The 22,003-nt window shown below is 37.8% G+C and overlaps 1 protein-coding gene across 2 annotated transcripts; it reads right to left on the reverse strand.

Moving 5' to 3' along the window:
• Positions 1-6,135: 6,135 nt before the first annotated feature.
• On the reverse strand, positions 6,136-8,583 carry LOC105058138 (uncharacterized). 2 transcript variants are annotated; one of them, XM_010940955.4, is made up of 3 exons: positions 8,199-8,579; positions 7,870-8,085; positions 6,136-6,486 (listed from the first exon to the last, which is right to left on the reverse strand). In XM_010940955.4, the coding sequence occupies exons 1-3, from the start codon at positions 8,427-8,429 to the stop codon at positions 6,400-6,402; spliced, it is 534 nt and encodes a 177-aa protein (XP_010939257.1). In that variant the 5' UTR covers positions 8,430-8,579; the 3' UTR covers positions 6,136-6,399. The 2 variants fall into 2 exon arrangements, with proteins under 2 accessions (XP_010939257.1, XP_010939259.1); XM_010940957.4 differs by lacking the exon at positions 6,136-6,486 and adding an exon at positions 6,556-7,762 and having other exon boundaries at positions 8,199-8,583.
• Positions 8,584-22,003: the final 13,420 nt, after the last annotated feature.

The following is a 22,003-nucleotide window of genomic DNA, read 5'->3' on the forward strand; positions in this document are numbered from 1 at the left end:
GACATCCGGATTGAATTCTAGGCTTTCTAGCATCTGATCCTCGATCGATCCCGTAAGCTGGATCTTTCAAAACCACCAAAAATAGGGAAGTCTTTATGTTAGGGGTTCCCGGGGGTGGATCCTTCGAGGCTAAGTTAATTTTTCGCAGAAGCAAGTAGATCATGTCTGAGCTTTCTCAAAGAATTTAGTAGCAGACCTGAGTATGAAGTGAGATAGATTGGAGTAAGAAAATATAGAGCTCAAAAGATGCCATATGAAAGGTGGAGTTCAGATATAAAGTCAAAACTGCTTAGAGCTTTATGGAGGAGATAGGATCCGATTCATATGGAATTAGTCTCACAGAGAAAGCATGTAAAGTATTTTTCTCGACTTATCTGCAGGGTTTCTGGGAGTTGGATTTTATAGATGAAGATGGGTATATGTGATCTTCGGGAATGTGCACTGCTGTTGAGGAGTAGAGGTCATGGGGGATATGCTCCGGCCATTAGAGAATGATGGCTCCATATTTTAGAGTTTGTTGAGATTACGAATTTCATTGAGTGGAGGAGAAAGTGGAGTAGTGAGATGGCCAGCTTCTTGTTGTATAGTAGGTGGAAGACTCTAGAGTACCTCCAATACAATTGTAAATAACCAAGTGATAGAGGTTAAGCAGTCGCTTCGTCACCCTTTACCGAAAATACATGTCAAGCTGCCATAAGATCGTTAGTGCTAGGGGTGCTATCGAGCCGAGCTGAGTTAAGTAGTTGGAAGATCGAGCTCGACTCAACTCAAAATACTCGGACTCGAAACTCGACTCGAAATCGATCGAGTTTTAATATCCCAAGCTCGAGCTTGAGCTCGAGTTTGGCTCAATAAAAAATAGAAAAAACTTGAGATCAATTCGACTCGACTCGAATATCAACCGAACCATACTCGAACTCGAGTTCGAGCTTGAAATCGAGCTTTAATCTACTAATAATATATATATTATAAATAAAAATAATATTATTAAAAATATATACAAACTCGAGTAGGCTCGCGAGCTTTCGAGCGGAGTATCTTGCTACTCGAGCTCGATAATAATCAAGTCGAGTCGAGCTTGAGTAGTTTGCAAATAGCTCGACTTGTTTGCACCCCTAGTCAATGCCATGATAGACGATCCATCTTAGGGCATATCTATTGCCCCCCACTTTCGAAGCTCAGGCATCCTTTGGCTTGGACGAAAGAAATAGAAGATGTTTCTGTGCTCGTCGTGGCAATGGCAATCAAGGCTAATGCTGGAACTTCTGGTTGATTCTTCAAAGCTGTCGCTGGCAGAAGTCTCCAAGTTTTTGGAGAGTGGCCATGTCGAGACATGCCCTGATGTCATACGTCAGTGCAGCTGTTTCTTGGAAGGTCATAACTTGGGCAAATGATAGGATGCATGCATTTATGGAGGACGTGCACTCGTCTCCTTTCCCAAGAGGGCATCATGGCATTTAGATTTTTAGGTATGATGATTGGACATTTCGGTGATGTCGATCCAAATGGGATTTCAGCATCCACCGAAATGTCCATATATATAGGCCGATCAGACCGTTCATCTAAATTGCTATTATCATCGAGCGATGCTATAAATGGTACATGAGAGATGGGGTTGCCTATCCTGCCTCTTGTTTGCAGGAGTTTGGAGAGAGGTATCATGGCAGCAGTAGTTGCCACCTTCCTGCATAGAGTTTTCAATAGGTTTGTCTTTTCTATTATTTTTATCTTGATCTTTTTCTTGGTTTTGCATTCATCTCTATGACTTCTCCTCTAGAAAAACCAGTGCAATATGGATCCATTGCTTTAGGGTCCCCTGCCCAAACTTCTGAGGGTTCTACCACAGAAGCACTCAAGGCTCATCAAACTTCAAACACGATCAAATCAGTCCTGAAGGATGATGATTTCGGATGGATCTGGAAGGAATATGGAATCCTAGAAAGTATTGTTCTTGAAGTGCTCAACCTCTGATAGGGTCACTTCCTCCCAAAGGAACAGAATAGCCCTATATGAGGAGGCCTCAAGGGCCGACCTTAGGCTTCCGATTTTCAGAAATCTTGCCAAACTGTTGGGTTGGTATCGGCTTTGTTCTGCCTAACTCAGTCTCAATGCCTAACGAATGATAGTTGGATTCTTTTGTTTCTTTCTGCTTCAAGGGATTCCTCTTCGTGCGAAGATGTTCTGAGTGTTCTTCCAGGTAAAAACATATCATCAGAGTAGTGATATTTAGGATGATTAAATTTAAATAGATTTGGATACTTAACTTAACAAGAATATAAGAGTTTAAATATGAAGAGCATATGAGGATTCATATAAGCATGTAACGTATGTGCAATTATATACCATTTATATACTGGATAGATCTTAAATATTTATATAAAATTAATGAATTCAAATAATATAATTATTTTATATATTTATATATGATCAAAAATTTTAAATAGTATTTTTTGATTAATTTTTTTGAATGAAATCTTATGGTACTTAACCGTTTCTGGACCTCCTCAATGGTCACTCGGATCATGGGTCATGGCCACTTTAGGATGACCATGTGATGATATCCCATGCTTTGTGTCCCATCGTTATCTAGGAGCAGCTGACCAACTTTCTTTTTAGCGTAGGGCACGGGATCACGAGTCAGGTTCTTGCAGTGGCATTCCAACGCATTGGAGAGACAATTGGTCATCACCTCAACCATGTGATACTGATATGTGGGTAGATAGTCCCCGCATAAAGCAGTATGCCTTTGCGCCAACGAATCCATAATAACCAGAATTTCTATCCGTAATTTCTATGAAAAATGATTGATGCACAAAGTATGCTTTAATGCTACCACATCCAAACACCGTGGAGAAAGAGAAACAAACACAATATCGCAACAAGATGAGTTGGACATCACATCACATAATGTCGCAACTGCATGTTGATTCAATTATGCGTACGTTCACATATATCACTTTCGGGTGGGAGTGATCAACCGCAAACATGCCGGTCTTGCGCCGGGCCCGCGACGTCAATGATACCTGAAGATAAGCTTCTTTCCAGTTGTCATGACTAACCTGAAGGTACGGCTAATTTCCAGTTATTCCCCGTATAACTTGCTCGTGATACATGTGATATCCACCAGTCTTATCCAACATGACAATCGATGCAGGGCCCATAAATCCCACATCGAATGCATCAATACGGTCTGTACTATTCCAATCATCTTGTTTCATTCTTATTGAGATAAATGCATGGTAAATCATATCCATAAAATTGAGAGGAGATAATTGGCATGATATACGGTCATATGATGCATATGATATAAAATATATTTTTTTATTATAAAGGAGTTACTAACAAACCGTGTTTTGTAAGCCACAGTGATCCATCAACCATCCCTCCTTGCGCCATCCGTCTCATAAACTGCATCCCCTTGCTTAGTGCGGTTCTTCTGTTTTTTCATGTTCTTACATGATATTATCATTTATATAGTTTTGGGCATGTATTTGACAACTTTTGAAGCTATCTTATATAAAATCAATACAATATAGGACTGAAATTAGGTTCGAATCGAAATTCGGACTAGACCCACAATAATTCAGATCGGACTTGGGTCTAAACAGAAAGTCCATTTATTTTTCGGATCGAACTTGGATATACCTTTGGTTTGGCCGGAGCTCAGTCCGGATCCGAACCCAAATTTGGGTCCGATCAAAGTTCAAATATCCAGCCCACATTATTTTCTTCCAACTTCCCATCTTTTACTTTCCCCATTATTACCATTCCAACACGATGCACGATGGTAGGGGAAAAGCTGGCGGCACCAGGGTGGGCGGGGATGGAGGACTCGAAGGCAGAGAGAAGGACGAAGTCTAGGAGAGAGGCAGCTTGGAGACGGGCGAAGATGGGGGACTCAAGGGCGGAGATGAGGATGGAGTTCAGGAGAGAGGTGGCTTGGAGACGGGTGAGGCCAATGAGGAGCTCATTGAGAAGGGAGCTGATGGGCTTAGGGAGGGAGGCAAGGGCGTGGAGGGGGTGGCGGAAGGAGTTGGTGACACGATAGAAGTTGTGAGTGTGGAGTGGGCGGCGAAAAGGGTCAATGATGCAATGGCAGCGACGAGGGTGGTAGATGAGGTGGGTTGCGGCGGTGATGGAAGTGGTGGTGAGTTAGGTTGCAATGGAGAGGATAGCAAGATAGATGCCGACAATAATGGCTAGGCTGAGTAGTCACAGTGGAGGGGGAGGATCTCTCGATCGACAACTACGATGCTACCATCCATGACGGCTGCTACCACCCCATCTCCAGCTACAGTGATGTTTTCCGCTCCGACGATGACCTTCCCCTGTCTGATCCAATGATGGCAATGCTCTCAGTGTGAGGGTAGAATGGGAGGAGATATAGAGTTTGGGCGGAGTAAGCGAAGAAGGGAAGAGCAAGGGGAGGAGAGTCAGAGATCTGGCCGGGCCTGGTCTTGGGCTCAGTTTGGACCAGTCCGATTAGGTTCGGGCTGAATTTGAACTTGGACTCGAGCCGATCTCGAATCTTAAATTTTAAAATATTTTCGGACCTAAGTCCGGCCCGAAGCCCCAAAAAATATTTGGGGCCGAGCCCAAATAGGAATATGATCCGATCTAATCCGGCCCATTTCCAACCCTAATACTATGTACTATGCCTGCTAGGTTTCCACAATGGATTCCCCGATGAATCAACTCTTATTCATCTTTTTCTTTTGTTATTTAGATGTTTTGTGCCGTTAGTATTGTGAACTATTATTTTTCTTGTGTATACAATATTGGTATGGGATCCGATTCATATGCATCAGCATTTCATCATATTTATATACATACAAATCATTGTATGCACTCGCAAAGAACTAATTTGCGCGAGGCTACCGGCGAATGGGAGGGGGGCATACGAGGAACGAGAATCTCCATATTTGCACCACAACAGAATGCCTCCATACTTGGCCAATTTTAAGTAAATAGGAGAAGGGCAATTTTAGGGCATAAAAAAATAATAATAATAATAATTGGACGAACCCAGGGGCGGGATAGGAGGGTGGGGAGAGTGGTGTGCGAGTTGGGAATCAGAATGATTGATATGAGAAAACCCATCCACATTTGCCATTTTCTTAAACAATTCGTCAAATTTTCACAAAATAAAGCCTCCATATTTAGCCACTTTCCAATAATTGGTACATTGGCAATATTTTTCCAGACCATATAAAATTTCAGTTATCCCTTTAACTTGTTCTGCCAAATAAATAACATCATGATAGCATATCCCCTACCACTTTTTTCTCCAACCAAACACCCTAAATTTCTTATCTTGTGGAACAAATCCTATACCCTCTATAGTACCTAGATTACAACTCCTTGTTCCCTGGAAATTTATTCTACAGTCAAACCTAAAGAAACAACCAAACCGTCATCTAAAGCTCATGCAGAATACAGAAGAAGAATAGCAAGTGATTCAACATCTGTGGTGTCACAGCCAATTTTGCGTCGATTATTACATAAGTGGTGTGCCGATTGTATTTAGTTGCAAGGGATTAAATATAAAGTCTGTTTGATCATTCCCAATGCTAGAGCAAGACCATGTAACCATAATCAGACATGATTCATTCAGTATCCAATGTATAAGGCTTGAAGACATCCCAGGGATTTTTCATTAAACCCAGAGATTCCAAATGTCATTATGATTAAGGAATACCATAATTAAGTTGCATGTTATTTGGAATGCAACATTTACTGGAATATATTATATTCAAAATCTTAAAGGATTGCTTATTCAATCCTATATATATATATATATATATATATATATATATATATATATATATATATATATATATATATATATATATATATATATATTTCTTCAATCCATCTATCTAAACCCTTCTATATGTGCCCACCAAATTACTGAAACTGATATCCATACTACAACAGCAAATCAAATTCGGAGAAAAGTTAGTTGAACAGTCACAGTTATAAAGGATATAAATTCACAAAGCCAGAACATGGCTTCCAGTTACAACTATGGTTATGCATATATAAATTCACAGCTGCTTCATTTTGTTGAAACTCATCTTTTTCATGAAATCAAATAGAGCATATGGAGTAGTCTTAAAGTGCACTCACATGGCATGGCAAACTCTCCCCAGATTCTAATATTAGTAAGAATAAAGTATGAGTTATGATAATGATTGGTGTGATTCATAAACGCGTGGCATCTCGCAAAAGCTTGCCTTGAGCATGCACCCAGAGCCAGAATTTAGGAAGAGGGAAAATCAATTTTCTGCATGCTACTGCTTAGTGAGAAAACAACCTTGGCAAACTTAGTACATGAAGCTGTTGATAGATCATTACTCAAAAAGAGAAATCTCTGGGCCCACGAACATTCGCTGCAACTTATTGGGATCCCATTGATGAGAAGGCTGATGGCTTCGCCTTAGGCCTGCTGCTGCCATTCCTTTGAAAATCCTGCAGTTCAGCATTCTGCAGAAAGAAATGCAACATACCCATTGTATTTCTTTTAAGTGATGAAAATAATTATTCAGAAATGATTTAAGAAGCTAGGCCCCCAGCAAGGACAATGCAATGAATCTATGTATGTGTGTGTGTGTGTGTGTGTGTGTATATATATATATATATATATATATAAACATTATCTAAAGGGATGAAGCATAAGAACCATCAAGGTTACAATCTTTTTTATTCGGTATTTTAGAGGATTTGATTCAAAAGATTAAGCAACAGAAAGTCCAATTCACTGACATAAAAGTACAAAAGAATGAAATGGCATATCGGCCTTGAATAAAGATAATCACATTAAGCTTTAAGGTCTCTGAAAGCAAACAAAAGGTCATTTATAATTAAATCTAAAGCATAAAAATAATTATTCCAACTAGAAGCTAAAAGAACCCAACAAGCAACCAAATACAAATAACAAATCAAAAGAAATATTCCATTCTAACTATCATAGCACCAACTCTACGTAATCTGTCTTGTATTGGCTTCATGTAATCCACTGCAATATTGTTCCCTGTCCATCACTGAAACCTCTGCAGAAATTTCCCAAATGTTTGACCGGTGCAAAAACCTTCAAACTAACTCAGCCATAGAGAAAAATCAAATCTAAAGGAATCTAAATACATTAGTCTTCCACACCTCTGAGAATGCACGGTATATTTTATACGTGAACCAAAAGCTTGCATATAATTGAGCTCTCTCCCAGGTGCTAACACAATCCAACAAGAAGTAATCAATATATATACATAACAAATACAATGAATTATGGACTTGAAATTTCAAATTTAATCTCATTTTGCCTTTCAATGCATTATACTTCAACATCGATCTCAATTCATCACTAGTTCCAATATTAAATTTTACCCAATATCCACCAACAACACAACCCTCAGAATAAGTGACTTAATGAGATGAAAACACTGAGGTGATTTCTGATGACTCCAGAGGACCTCAAAAGCCATGAACTTTAACGAGAAATTGAAAACTTAAGTTTTGACGTGAGTCCTAACTCCCATGATCCAACAAGCAATGATCAAGACATGGTTTAGAAGTAGTAAAGACTTGAAATTTCAACTCTAATCTCATCTATCTGAAGTCGGTTTCATGCTTTAAACTTCCATATCATTCTTGAGTCATCACCGATTCCACTATAAAATCTCCCCCGATATTCTAACTGGACCAGCAAAAGATATGATGAAAGCTCTGAGGCGAGTCTCTTGATTGCTCCAGAGACCTAAAACAGCTTTAAGAAAAATTCGGACAAGAACATGAAAAATTTAAGAATCCGCCAATGAAGAAGCATTTCGAGAATTGGAGAGAAAACCCTAGGGTGACGGGTTGGATCCGAACCTTGGGATGGCGAGGCGGGGACTCGAGATCGACCATCCGCAGGGACATCCGGGCGATCTCAGAGACGGCGGCGTTCCGGACGGCCGCATCGTCGCTGGCGAGCTCCTCGTAGGCCGCCTCGAAGGCCTCCTGCCAAAATCGCGGCAGCCGGATCCGGAGACTGTGCGCGTAGATATCCCACATATGCCTCACCACCTTCTCCCTCTCCTCCATCTCCTGCGACGATGATTTCAAACAAGAGTACGAGAGATCGATCAGCGAAAGGAGAGAGATTTACAGTAGCGATCGAGATGGAGCGTGGGGGGAAGATTGGGGATTTGGAATCAGACCAGGACGTCCAGAGCGGCATCGCGGAGCGGGGGATCGAGGAGGTCGTCGGAGAGGCGGTTGAGGTTGCCGGCGGACCACTTGAGGGTGACGGTGCCCGTGAACATGGACCAGAAGGCGAGGAGGATGATGGCGGCGAGGGCCCAGAACTTGTAGCGGCCCTTTCCAAAGAGGGCGGCGGCGGCGGTGGCGGAGGGCTTCGCCGACGTCGGTAGCAGATCCTCCTCCTTCATCTCATCAGAGATCGGAGAAAAACTCCTGCTTGTTTGCTATCTTACCTTTTTCCTCTCTCTCTCTCGCCCTTTCGCTTTCTATGGAAGAATTAAAAGGACTCGTAGCCGCCTCTATGGGTGAGTGGGGAGCGGAAAGTGAGCTAAGGGAGCACTTGGTTTTCGATTGTTTAGTATTTAGAAAATGAGTAATGGGAGGTTGGACTTGCGTTTTGACAAAGAGGGAGTAGAGGGAAGATACGTAGTGGCTCGTTTGTCGTTTCCTATAATTCATAAGGTTACGTGCTTCCAAGATACAAAAGCCTCAGGCGGTTGTTCGGAAAGAAGTTCAAGTATTTTTGATGTCTTGGGACGTATAATAAACGTAAATAATATCGATCAAGTATTTTTTTTTTTTTTAGGATCTGTCATTTGGAGGATAAATAATTTATCTAAAATTCTTTATTTTTTGAAGAAGTATTTTTTAGATAATGTTTAGATTTTATATATTGAAAAACAACTCCGAAACCAATTGCTTTTTTCGCATTATTATTTTCATAGATAAGTTACAAAAATTTAGAATATATATTATATAATATATGATCATAATAATATAATATATTATTATAAAATATATTATATTAGTATAATAATATATTATTATATGGTAATAAATATTATATTTATTAAAAAAATTAATGAGAAATATCCAATTGAGTTAAACTTAAAAGTGGCTCAAATAAAAAATTATTCCTATTTGAAGTATAACTTAAAATTAACTATCTAAATGAGGTGAAATGACCCAATTGCCCTTACAGTTATAAAGCAACATTATACTATTATAAAACAATATTGTATTATTATAAAACAATACTGCACCATAATAAAAGTAATACTACACTATTATAAAGTTATACTGTATTATTATAAAGCAACACTGCATTGTTGTAAAATAATACTTTAATAAATGAATACTATACTATGATAATGTAAAACTATCTTATTATAAAGAAATACTACACTAATATAATATAATAAAGTAATACTATATTATTATAAAAGAATACTAAACTAATATAATGTAATACTATCTTATGATAAAAAAATACTACACTAATATAATATAATAAAATAATACTACATTATTATAAAGAAATACTATACTAATACAATGTAATACTACCTTATTGTAAAGGAATACTATACTATAATAATATAATACTGTAATATTTTAAAGGATATAAGGATATAAGAGTATAAAGATAATTTTAGTCAAAAATAAGTGATTGCTTTTAACTTATGTTTGGAATGGATGACTACTTTTACATAAAACTCATTTGAAGAGCTACTTTTAAGTTGAAAGTAGAGCTAAAGATTTATCTTTAGTTCTCTATATTTATTATAGTATATATATATATTAATTTATTAGATTATATTAAATATAATAAATAATAATATATAATATAATATAAAAAATATATTATATTATTAAGAATATTTTAAGAATAAAATAAAAAGCTTATTTTTTGAGTACTGATAGAAAAATGATGCACTTCTCAAATAAAATTTTTCTCCCATTTTATAGATAAATGCTCCACACAAGTAATTAACTTATCCACCTAGAGAAGTATAAGAATATAGATAAATTAGTCAATAAAAAATTGGATAAACTCTCCCATAGTATTTATCCACTAAAAAACAGATCCTTAAAATTAATAAAGGATAATTCTCACCTTCCATCTTATTAATAATCCATCTCTCAATATGTCACGCCCTAAATTCGAGACATAATATGATCATACTACTGAGGAGTGGGATCCATGATAACACAAAGCCACATTTATTTTTTTAATTATAAAAATAAATATATCATAAATAAAAAAAATAAAAAGATTCAATTCAAATTCTTAATTAAACCAAAATTGGTTCAGAGCATCTAAATCCAAAATTAAATATATACACATATCTCAAGATTCATAATTATTTATTATAAGTTCGTGATCATCAAATAACTAAACTTCAGCTATAAAATTTTCAAGCTTGCTTCATAGATCCCTAAGCCTGAATTTTCTTTACCGGTTCTAACCTTATTCCTCTGTATAAGAAAAAAATAGAAAAAATATGAGCTACACTAGTCCAGTAAGTAGAACTTACGCTTTCTTATCGGATCAAGTATAAATTTTTCATGATAATACATTATTTAAAAAATAATAGATAATATAAAATAAAATATTTCATAGAACATATAATAAAATAAGTCATAAACCAATCATATATACATAAATCATGAATATTTTATAAATATATTTTGTAAATCATTCTTGTCATGTATTCATGTCATGTATTCATATTATGTTTCAAAATATTGCTCACACATATTCATGCTAAGGTCACTATTATACCCGTGACAGGGTCATGTTTCTTAATCGACAGAGTTCTTATTTTATGTGCCAACTTTATACCCACTGACAGGGCCATGTTTCGTATGGATGCTAGCTCCGAATATCGACCTTTCCGAAGAGATTCGTTCATAGCTATCTGAGAGCCTTTGAAATCTTTATATCTTTTTCTTAAAACATACATATACATAGATTGAAAAAATAATGAAATTCATACTTCATAATCATGCTATTTTTATATGACACATTTATGAAATCAATGCTCATAATAAAACATACTTTTTCATATCACATTCTGATTTTTATTTTATAAAAAATATGATTTCATCAATAATAATTTTTTGCATAAAAATATGATTATTTAAAAATAAATAAAGAGCATAAGATCCACTTACCTCGTTCATCGTAGATCTTCAGACTTCATTAGAAGAATCAGCTAATTTTATTTAAAATATCAAATCATCATCAATTTTTATTCGATGAATATAATAAGATTAAATCATAAGAAAAGAAGACTATTGATCGGATGTGTCGGACCATCCAGATACCAGGACAATTCAGGGTCTCTGACCTGAGGATCAGATTTAACTGACTTGATCAAGAAATCATGAAACACAGATCGAATTAAGGTCAAGATCAATCAATAGGATTCTTTAATAATGGGTTTAAAAAATAGTTGATATGGCCAAATGAGGTTGACATATAGCATGGATATCAAAGTGGCTTCGGATCATCTTATTGAAGTCAACATGAGTCCCTAGAAGATGAAGACATGACTCGATACAGGATTCATAGACCTTCTTAGAGAGAGTTGGTCATGAGAGAGAAAGTAGAGAGAGAAAATGGAGAGAGAATCTTCGTATCCTTCAAAAGTGGCAATCATGATTGAGATCATCAGAGATCATATCAAGGTGACTCAATATGGATTAACTATGATCAGATGCTATAAATTTTGAATAAGGATCGGACTGGGATCCAACTTAATGTATGACTTTCGAAGCGATATCAGATCATCTTATTTTCATCTCAAATTTGTTTTAGGATCCGTGATGCAGTTAGAGAGAGAGTAAGGAAAAAAAATTCTAGAGAAAGAAAGAGAGAGAAATTCTAGAGAGAAAGAGAGAGAAAGAAGGAGAAAGAGGGGGAAGAGAGAGAGAATCCTTTTCTCTCTCTTTTTCTTTTATTTTTTTTCTTTTTTTTTCTCTTCTTTTTCTTCTTCTTTCTTTTCTTTTCTTCTTTCTCTTCCTGGCCGAACAGAGGAGGGACACGAAGGGGGGGACTTGGTGGCTCATGCTCCGACGAGGGGCAACGGCACGGTCGGAGGTCCGACAGTGAGGCCAAGAGATCGCCGGTGGCAAAGCTTGGCCGGCGGGAAAAATTTAGAAAAAATTTTCAGAAAAACAGGGGACCTGCCCCTTTTCTTTTGTTTTTCGGTCATTGGCCGATCATCGATGGCCAAAACCTTTGGAAAAGACAGGTAGAGGGGTGAGGGTCCTATCCTAGGGGAGAGACACCGCAAACGACGGCGTCGGCGGTCGAAAAAGAGGAAGAAAGGCTCGATCGAACAGGGGAAGAATAGGGCCACCCCTTTTCATGAGTTTTCCATCAATCCCGACGGCCGGCGAGAGTGTGTAAGGCCATGGAAAGAAGATAAAGGAAGAGAGAAAGAAGGAGAAGAGCTTACCTCAAGCTTCAGCAGCGTCGTCGGCTCCAATTTTCGACGAGCATGATTATGGGGAGGCCACAGCTTTAACGACCAAAATCTAGGAGAAGGTGAGGGAGGAAGGCCGACGGAGGTTCTTAGGGAGGGGGGAGAACTATTTATAGAGAGTCCTAGGGTCCCGATGGTCCTAGGACTCCCATTCCAATCAGGATTCGCCAGAGAAGAAGACTCCTATTGGGAGTCTTCTTCCCATTTTTCTTTTTTTTCTTTTTTGTTTTTTGGTTTTGTTTTGGGCTTAGTGGGCCACTCGGGTGGGCTTGATTTTCTTAGGAATAAGGTATCACACAATATCCTTTTAAATGATAATAAATTATAAAAATTCTCTAAGATTATGGCTAAATTATAGTTATACCCAATAGTTTGAAAAAAATATACTTATCTCTATGAAGTTTATTTTTATCTAATATTTTAGCCCATAACTAAATGGTAAACGATTAGACTCAAATGCCACACCAGAAAAAAATTAGAAGGTGACAAATATAACCTCTTTTTTTTACTTCATCATCATCCTCCTTCCCTACAGCAGCATCGTCACCTTGGCTCCTTGGGCTACCCCTGCCACCACTCTTGGATCCTCTGCCTCTGCCCCCTTCCTCCGCTGTATGGCCATCGTGTTGGCCGTCAGCTACAAGATTGACACCGAGAGCATCATCCAGAGGTTGCTAGAGAGGAGAAGGAGAATGGGATGCTCTTTATAAAGTGCATTGTTAAGTTGAAAAAGAAAGGGGTGGAGCTTGATCTGTTAAAGGAGGTCGATATGCTGAGGAGGGCTAAAAGCTTGTGGGTTGTCGAGGCCAAGGGTGGCATTATGCAAAAGTGGCCAGCAAGGGATTTCCCCACCATTGTCTCTATCGGACTCCCATTTGCGATTTTCGATCTCACATAGTTTGTGCTCTGTGAGATCGAAAATCTTTTGGGTTTTTGGGTATTTTGGTGGTTTTAGATTGGGGAGAATCTTGATTATGATATGAAAATGGGTTGTTTCTTCCATTTGTTCATAGTTTTGAGGACAACCCATGGTGCCTCCATGAGACTCTATTTTCCTATGTACATTAATCTGTATTGAGTCAATAGCCTTGAGTTTGTAAAAGTTTTGTCGGTTTGAACTCCCTCTTCAAACCCATATTTTTTTTTCTTTGGTACAGTGTACCCCAATTTCTTCTTGCTCTTTAATAAATCTGGGACGAAGTTTGTGCTTCCTCCATCTTACATTCAAAAACAAATATAGTGAAATTTGAATAAAATAATTGTAGAATATATAGTGTAACTTGTTAGATGAGTGCCTTAGAAGTCAATTATTGATTGACATATTTTATAATTTTAGAACTTAACTTTATACTTGTAATATTTTTATTATTAATAATAGATATTTTTATTATCAATCATATTTATGTATCCATGATTTATCCTAAAAATTAATAAAGATGATTTTGTATATTCTTAAGGTATTGAGAATTTGAGACATACATTAATTAGTGGTTAGTTTCTAAATGCTCAAGATCAAAGGATCGTCATGAAGGACAATGATCAATCTATTTAAAAATTGATATATGGATTACCTTCTTTCTGAACAGATGAGTCTCGAATTTGTAGTGTAAGAATACTGAGGTGAGAGTGCATATAGTTGTTAAAGAACTTACACTCAGCGTGATCAATATGAGAAACTACTTGGATGTCTACTCACTTGTCAGTGGTTGTCTCGATACTGCAGTGATATAAGTGATCTTTTGACTTGCAGTGTCATTGGCTATTCACAATGAGGCTACTGAGTTTAACTACTTGTTCTCTAGCCATTCGAATCTTTGCTGTGTATGTTGGCTACAGTAGATTCAGATTCACTGTTAGGAGTATGATGCATCTAGATAAAATCTATCGATCTTGATAAAAAAAGAGAAATCCTATGTGATGTGCGAGACTGAGTTTAGAAAGTCTTTGACCAAAGCAAGTGTGAATATTTAAAAAAAAATTCACAGAATTTATAAGTGAAATCGAGTTGAGCCAATCTAGTATATGACTAACGACGAGGTCTGATAAATTTTTCATAATCTCCATCAAGTCAGAACTCATAATAGAAGAACTGAATCATACGATAACTGTACCTAAGGGTTTATACTTTCATTCTACTGAATTATCACTATATACTGTTAGGTATCGCTAGTAGATTATGGGACTCATCGGGTGTCACTGGACGTCGTCTTGATAATCGATGATCTTCAAAAGGTAGAGTCGAAATTGTTTCAATCCATTGAAAGGAGTTTCGATGATATTGTGATGAAGATCACAATATATCTCATTATCAGATGGAATGAAATCTATGGGGTCACACATTAAGAGATTTAATCTTGAATTAACCAATTAGACTTATGAAGTTCTAATTGAATTAGAATTTATTGAAATTCTATTGGGTTTAAGAGAACCATACTAGCACATGGTTAAACCCAATTCTTCTCTGAACTTAGATTCCTTAATGGGTAAAGATTGGATCAAGTCTATAGTCTTGAACCTGAATTAGATCCATTTTGATTTGGATTTAGTGAGGCACTTATTGAGGACTCAAAAGGATTGGATCAAGTTAATTAGTTGGCAAACTAATCTATTTATTTTCTTCCTTATTATTTCATTATGAGGCATGAAATTATTGGAAAGAAGAGAGGAGGTGCAAGCATCCCTTTTTGGAAAGATCAAGGGATGCAAAACCCTTGGAGTGGGCATCATAAGAGAGAGGGGCCCGCTCCCTCTTTTGCCTTGGCATGGAAAGAGAGAGAGGGGCTACGCACCCTCTCTTATATGCAAAAAATCCTGAGGGCGCAAAAAATCCTAGAGGGGCACCAACAACTACTTACCTTATTTGATGAGGACGCCCACTCTACTTGCCTTATATTTTATGGGGTGTCCCATCTACTTGTCAAAAGAGATGAGGATCTTTTCAATTAGGTCTGATTTTTTAAAAAAAATTAGATTAAAAGATAAAAATCTTTATGAGATAAGGACTAATCTTTTTAGATTGATTGGAGATTGATTTATAAGAGATGGTCTCTTAAGATTCTAAAATTAATTGAATTATGAATTTAGATCTCCTTCTCCATCTCCACGCCATCTCCTCTTCCTTCTTTCTTTCTAATGCCCAAGGGTCGGGCATCCTATCTTTCCACACATCTGAGTTGAGGGTGATTTGTTTTACAGCAAGAAACAGGAAGAAAAGCTGTAGTTCAAGCGTTGAGATCGCAGTCAAAGATCAAGAGTTGATCAAAGATCCAAAAGATTGAGATTTATCTTAAAGAAGATGGATTTATTATTGAAAAATATGTCTTAAAGTCAATCATCTAAGTGGTAGATGATTAAAATCAGTATATGAATTATCTAATAATAATAGTTATTTGGTAGGTTCATCATAAAAGTTCTATTTTCCTTAAATAAACTCCTAAATTATGATGAAGTCCTTAGAACCACAATCAATCGATAAAGGAGAATTTATCAGATGGTTCATAAATTATTCATGATCAAATAATAAGTTATTAACAAGGATGATAACTTATCAAGTGTAGGTCGCTGTATGTCATATGCGTTGGTTGTCCTCGTAACCAAGTGGTGTGGAGACACTGGTATGGCATCCAGATGAGATGTAAGAGTATATCTGTATTGAACGTGACTAATATAATACTCTACTGTCAAAATAGTTAGCTAAGGTCAATGGGTATAAGTGTCCCTCCGACCTGAGATCACTACGGTGACTTGCAAGCAACTCACTGTGCTTTAGTGCCGGACTGTCTATATTTTTAATATAGGTTCGAAAAATTTTTGGATACAGTCAAATACTTGTGAAGTCAGTGTGTGAGTCAAGATGAGATTGACCACTCCTAATTAACTTTAGGAAGAGAATGTCTCGTTGTGTTTCAATTTAGCAAAACCTAGGCCTGTGTAATCCTCGTCAAGAGTCATGAGATTTGCAAAATTTTGAGACACAATAGAGATGACTTGTATGAGTATTGACAACATACTCGAAGTCATCTTAAACATTATTGATCAAAAAGATAAATTATACGGTAACCATGGGTCAGGGTTCTCAGAATGTTGCTTTACATACATTCGATCTATCTGGACGTCGGGAACCATTGCTAGATGGTTACTTTGACTGATATAGAAATTGATTTATGTGCTATCGACTTAGGTTCGAACCTATAAGATCACACACATAAGAGGTTGTAACCTAATCAGATGGTTAATCGATGATTGAGAATCGTTCTTAGGTTAAACGATCAATGTGATTGATGTTTGACCTAATGCAAGTGTTGCAGGAGGATCGATTAGCAATTGGATTGCTAATTGGCTCAATCTGATTGAGTAATTGGATTGAGATCAAGTCTAATTAAATTTAATTCAATTAAAATTAATTTAAATTTAATTAAATTAAGTCTAATTGGTTTATTGGATAAGTCAATTGCAAGGGAGAATAAGTCTCTGTTCGACTAGGACTTGTATGCACCTAATTTTTAATTAAGTTAGAATTTAAATCATAATTAAATATGATTTAATCTGATTTAATTGGACTCCTAGTTGAACTAAGATCATTATTAATTAGGTTATAATTAATTTGGATTAAGTTTAAAGTGTTTGACCTAATCTACATAAGAATCCTAGTTAGACTAGGATTCCATATCATCTCTTGTGCCACCTAAGAAATCTTAAGCCCATGCCCACTAATTAATTTTTAGATATTTTTCTATGATATCCACATCCAAGGAATGTTATCTCACACTATTTATTCTAAAGATTTGAATCAGATTTGATTTGGTTCAATGTGGAAAGTAATTTGGTTAATTATGGAAAGTGGTTTAAGCTTATTCTTTTTTTGAAAGAGTCCCTCTTCACAAGGACTCTTCTCTCCTCTCTTGCGCTAACTTTTTCCAAGCTTATCCCTTCTTTTTGTAGTCCCTTTTGTGAGTTATTTCATGCTCTCCACAAAATTTATGAGGGAGGGGGCGTCCAAGAGTTGGACGCTCTTGGACGCCCCATGAACTCCTTGTTAGACTAGATTTTATGACCTAGTCTACCATATAAAAAGTTGCCACCCCATATGTTATCAAATAGGAGTCAAAAATTCATGGCTTTTAGATAGAAATAGCAGAAGAGAAAGAAGGATGGCATGGGTGGTTTTAGGTGCCATTATCCTTGGAGGAGAGTCTTCAATCAAGAGATCAAAGGTTGATATCTTGTAGAGAGAAAGGTAAGAGAAAAGATTATCTTCTCTCATTATTTTTTTTTCATATTATTCTCTCTTTATTTTTTATATTTTTTATGTGATAAAATCTGAGAGAGAAAGAGGATGGAATGGGTGGTTTGAGGCATCAAATTCTTTGGAGAAGAGTCTTCTATCAAGAAATCAAAAGTTGATGTCTTGTAGAAACAAAAGGTAAGAGAGAAGATTTTTTCTCTTATTGTTTTTCTTTTCAGTTTATTTTCTCTTTATTTTATATTTTTATATGATAAAAATTTGAGAGAGAGAGAGGGATGGCATGGTGGATTCATTCTCCAATGAGTTGGAGCATGGTGATCTAATTTTGGACATGATCTGATCATATTCTGATGAGAGAAGAAGAAGAAAAGAAGGTCTTCTCTTAAGGTTTCTTTTAGAACCCTTCTTTTCCATAAATCATGAGATTTTTCTATGAAAAAAATCAGATATCTTGAGATCTGAAAGTTTGAAAAATATTTAGAGAAGATGGTCTCCCCATGTCCTAGCATAGAGATGTTCTAAGGATATCAATCGTTGATGTACTAAAAGAGAAGAACTGTCTTCTCTTAGGACTTTTTCTTTTATATTATTATTTTTAATTTTAAGGAGGTCAAAAAGTTTGACTTCTCCCTTATTCCTCCTTATATTCTTCATCTCATAGAATGTCCAAGAGATCCAAAGAATATTTTTAGATTAACCATCCGAAGGAATCTACAAAAAGCTAGCACTTCAAGCGGATCTTCATTCGATAAACCTTCGATGTTGTTGCAGCCTCGTGTGGATCATCTGTATAGGTCGGACGCATGTGCGGCTCCAAAGATAATAAAAAAAATCAACCACAGAGTTCTCGATCCATGTGAAGATAAGAGATCTGATCTCTTCTCTTATCTAGATGTGATCTAGATTTTAGATCTAAAACTGTTTTAGATCTAGGATATTGATTTGATCAATACTAAAATTTTTATTTTTTAATTTATAAATGCAATATGACATGTTATAGATCCTAATTGTAGGGTTTAGTAATCTGATTACATGTATTTGTATATTAAATTATTTAATTTATATATTCTGCTGCATTATATTTCAAAATTATTTTGAAATTCATGCATGAAACTCTGTACCTTTTTCAATATTTATAATGAGGAAAAAAATTTAAGATTGATCTCGATGGATACCTATAGAGGCTAGACACATGTGCGGCTCAAGAACCTTTAGATCTAGGATCATCATTGCAGTGTATTTCAATCTGCGTACGGTATTGAAATCCGATCTCAATTTTTTTTATTTTATTTTTAGATTATATATATATCTTTAATCCAAGACTCATGTAGATATAGATTAGATCTATTGCATGTGGAGTTAAAGAGTTTAACCTAGATCATTTTTGTTACTACTTTAAAAAGATCTATGCATGCAATTCTACCCAATTTTTTAACAGTGGTATCAGAACCATTAATTTTTAAGACATGTATAATCTAATTTTTAATTTAGATCTAAAAATTTGAACGATTTAAAATTGATTTTGTGCTGGTATAAGGTTATCCTGATATAGGGTTAACCCTCTGTATTGAAAAGGTTGTCCTAGCACAAGATTGATCGATTTTAAAAATTATTTTTGAAATATTTAGATCAATCTTTTAGATCTAAAAATAGATGTGTATGATATGTCTTTATTCGTATTAGATCTGAAATTAGAATGATTAAAAGTTCACGTCGGACTGGTATAAAGTTGTCTTGATATAGAATTTACCTCCTATATTAAAAAAGTTATCCTAGTTTGATGCGAACTGATTTTTTATTTTTAAAAAATATTTTTAAAATATTTTAATCATTATTTTAGATATGATTTTACATGTATTTGATATGTGTAATTCTTATTTTAGATCTATAATTTAATATATATGTGATATATGTTTGTAGTTTAGATCTAAAACTTCATATATGTGATATATAACATTAGGTTTAAATCTAAAAATGTTTCAAGATCATAAGCCACTAATACATACAATGAAACATAATCTAATTTTTTTTTTAAATCTAAAAATTATGTTATTGCTTGTAGGTATGGGTTGAACAAATTAGGTCTGATGATCAAACTACAATTAGGATCAATTGATTAAATCAGACTAGAACCCATTATCGATTTTGAGCAATTATTGAATCTAATCAATTATTGGTTAAGGTTAGGTCGAAGGGACTCAAAGTCAAGTTTAGTTATAGTTGATCGCATTGATTCACATTTTGATATAAACTGATTGACTCAAGATCAAATTTGGCTCAGCGATTCGGGCCCGATTCAATAGGTTAAACTGATCGATTCTAATCAATCAATTTGGTATCTAAAGCAAGTAACTAGATGGTGGTTATTCAATTAGTTCCGTTGTCTAATCTGATCAATTCGTTGGTATTTAAGGAAAGCAACAGGGAGACCCCCCCTCATCTTAACTTATCTGATCATTTTGAAAAATTAAGTTTGGAATTAGATTACTTATTGATTCGAGTTCACCCATGCCGACTAGATAGGTCAGACATATGAATGTGCTGATCTGAACTTAATCAGTCAGATATCAAATCTGATGACTTAGAAGAGATCTAAATCTAAATATTCTCACTAAATATTAAGTCTAGCGGTCTTTCACCATTGTAGAGATGCAGGTGCCTTCCTAACGTTGATCGTTGTTGTTGGTGCAAAAATCTGCTTGCACCGGAGAAGCTGGAGTCGAGGAAGTTGCGGTCGCCGTCGGGACCTGCAAAGGAAGTCTAAATCGGAGGTGGGGTTGCTCCGGCAAGACTCTCCGACGCTCAAGTCAGTTCTCTGCCTCAACAAGAATGGAGTGCTCGAACGGAGAATTTAGCAGAGTTTTTAGATGAAAGATGAGAGCTTATGGAATAACGTATCTGGGGTTTTCCCTTTATAGGCGGAGGGGGCGGTAGCCTGATAGCGACATCTGTAATCGTCTGGCAGTGGGCTGCCCAGGGTCAGGCAGAGTTTGTTGCAGAGAGTAGTGGGGTGGACCCGTGGCTATCATTGGGGTGTGCCACGTGGGGCCTGCCGCGGGAAGTGGAGCGACGTCCGTTGTCGCGACTCGCCAGTGGATGGAAGAATCGCATAGTAACCGTCTCAGGAAGTGGAGCGAGGTTGTGGCCGTTATCGTGGCTTGCCAGGGAGTGATGGAGCTGCGCGGAATCTGTCGCAGGAAGTGGAGCAGTGCTGTGATCGTTACTGCGACTTGTCAGGGAGTGATGGAGCTGCGCAGAATCTGTCGCAGGAAGTGGAGCAGGATCGTGGTGGTTGCGGCGTCGCGCTTGTGAATGTGGATCCGTCGGCCGAAGTTCGGCACCGGTCGGAGCTGACGACGGAGTCCGGCTCCCGTAGGAGTCCGGGCGGAGCCCTCCTGGGGTCGATGTAGCGGTCGGAGCCCGATTCCCGTAGGAGTCCGGGCGGATCTTACCAGCGGTTGACGTTGGCGACGAAGCCCGGCTCCCGTAGGAGTCCAGGTGGAGTCCCCCTTGAGGTTGGAGTCGTGGGCGGAGCCCGGCTCCCGTAGGAGTCCGGGCAGAGTCCTCCTGGAGTTGATGTTGCGGTCGGAGCCCGGTTCCCATAGGAGTCCGGGCGGAGTCCTCCTGCAATAAAAGTCAGGTGAGGAGTTCGACTCCCGTAGGAGTCCGGACGGATCTTACCGGTGGTTGACGTTGGCGACGAAGCCCGGCTCCCGTAGGAGTCTGGGCGGAGTCCCCCTTGGGGTTGGAGTCGTGGGCGGAGCTCGGCTCCCGTAGGAGTCCGAGCGGAGTCCTCTTGGAGTTGATGTTGCGGTCGGAGCCCGGTTTCCGTAGGAGTCCGGACGGAGTCCTCCTGCAATTAAACTCAGGTGAGGAGTCCGGCTCCCGTAGGAGTCCGAACGAATCTTACCGGCGGTTGACGTTGGCGACGAAGCCCGGCTCCCGTAGGAGTCCGGGCGGAGTCCCCCTTGGGGTTGGAGTCGTGGGCGAAGCTCGGCTCCCGTAGGAGTCCGGGCGGAGTCCTCCTGCAATTAAAGTCAGGTGAGGAGTCCGGCTCCCGTAGGAGTCCGGACGGATCTTACCGGCGGTTGACGTTGACGACGAAGCCCGGCTCCCGTAGGAGTCCGGGCGGAGTCCCCCTTGGGGTTGGAGTCGTGGGCGGAGCTCGGCTCCCGTAGGAGTCCGGGCGGAGTCCTCCTGGAGTTGATGTTGCGGTCGGAGCCCAGTTCCCGTAGGAGTCCGG

This window comes from Elaeis guineensis, chromosome 15 (genome assembly GCF_000442705.2).
Source record: "Elaeis guineensis isolate ETL-2024a chromosome 15, EG11, whole genome shotgun sequence".
In the NCBI taxonomy this organism is placed as follows: Eukaryota; Viridiplantae; Streptophyta; class Magnoliopsida; order Arecales; family Arecaceae; genus Elaeis; species Elaeis guineensis.

What these genes read in the sequence shown, in the direction of transcription:
- LOC105058138 (XM_010940955.4), bottom strand. Translation starts at nt 8,429, where the DNA reads ATGAAGGAGGAGGATCTGCTACCGACGTCGGCGAAGCCCTCCGCCACC. An exon ending in ATGCCGCTCTGGACGTCCTG is followed by an intron (nt 8,086 to 8,198) that starts GTCTGATTCCAA and finishes TCATCGTCGCAG; the next exon opens with GAGATGGAGGAGAGGGAGAA. An exon ending in CCCCGCCTCGCCATCCCAAG is followed by an intron (nt 6,487 to 7,869) that starts GTTCGGATCCAA and finishes TTCTTTCTGCAG; the next exon opens with AATGCTGAACTGCAGGATTT.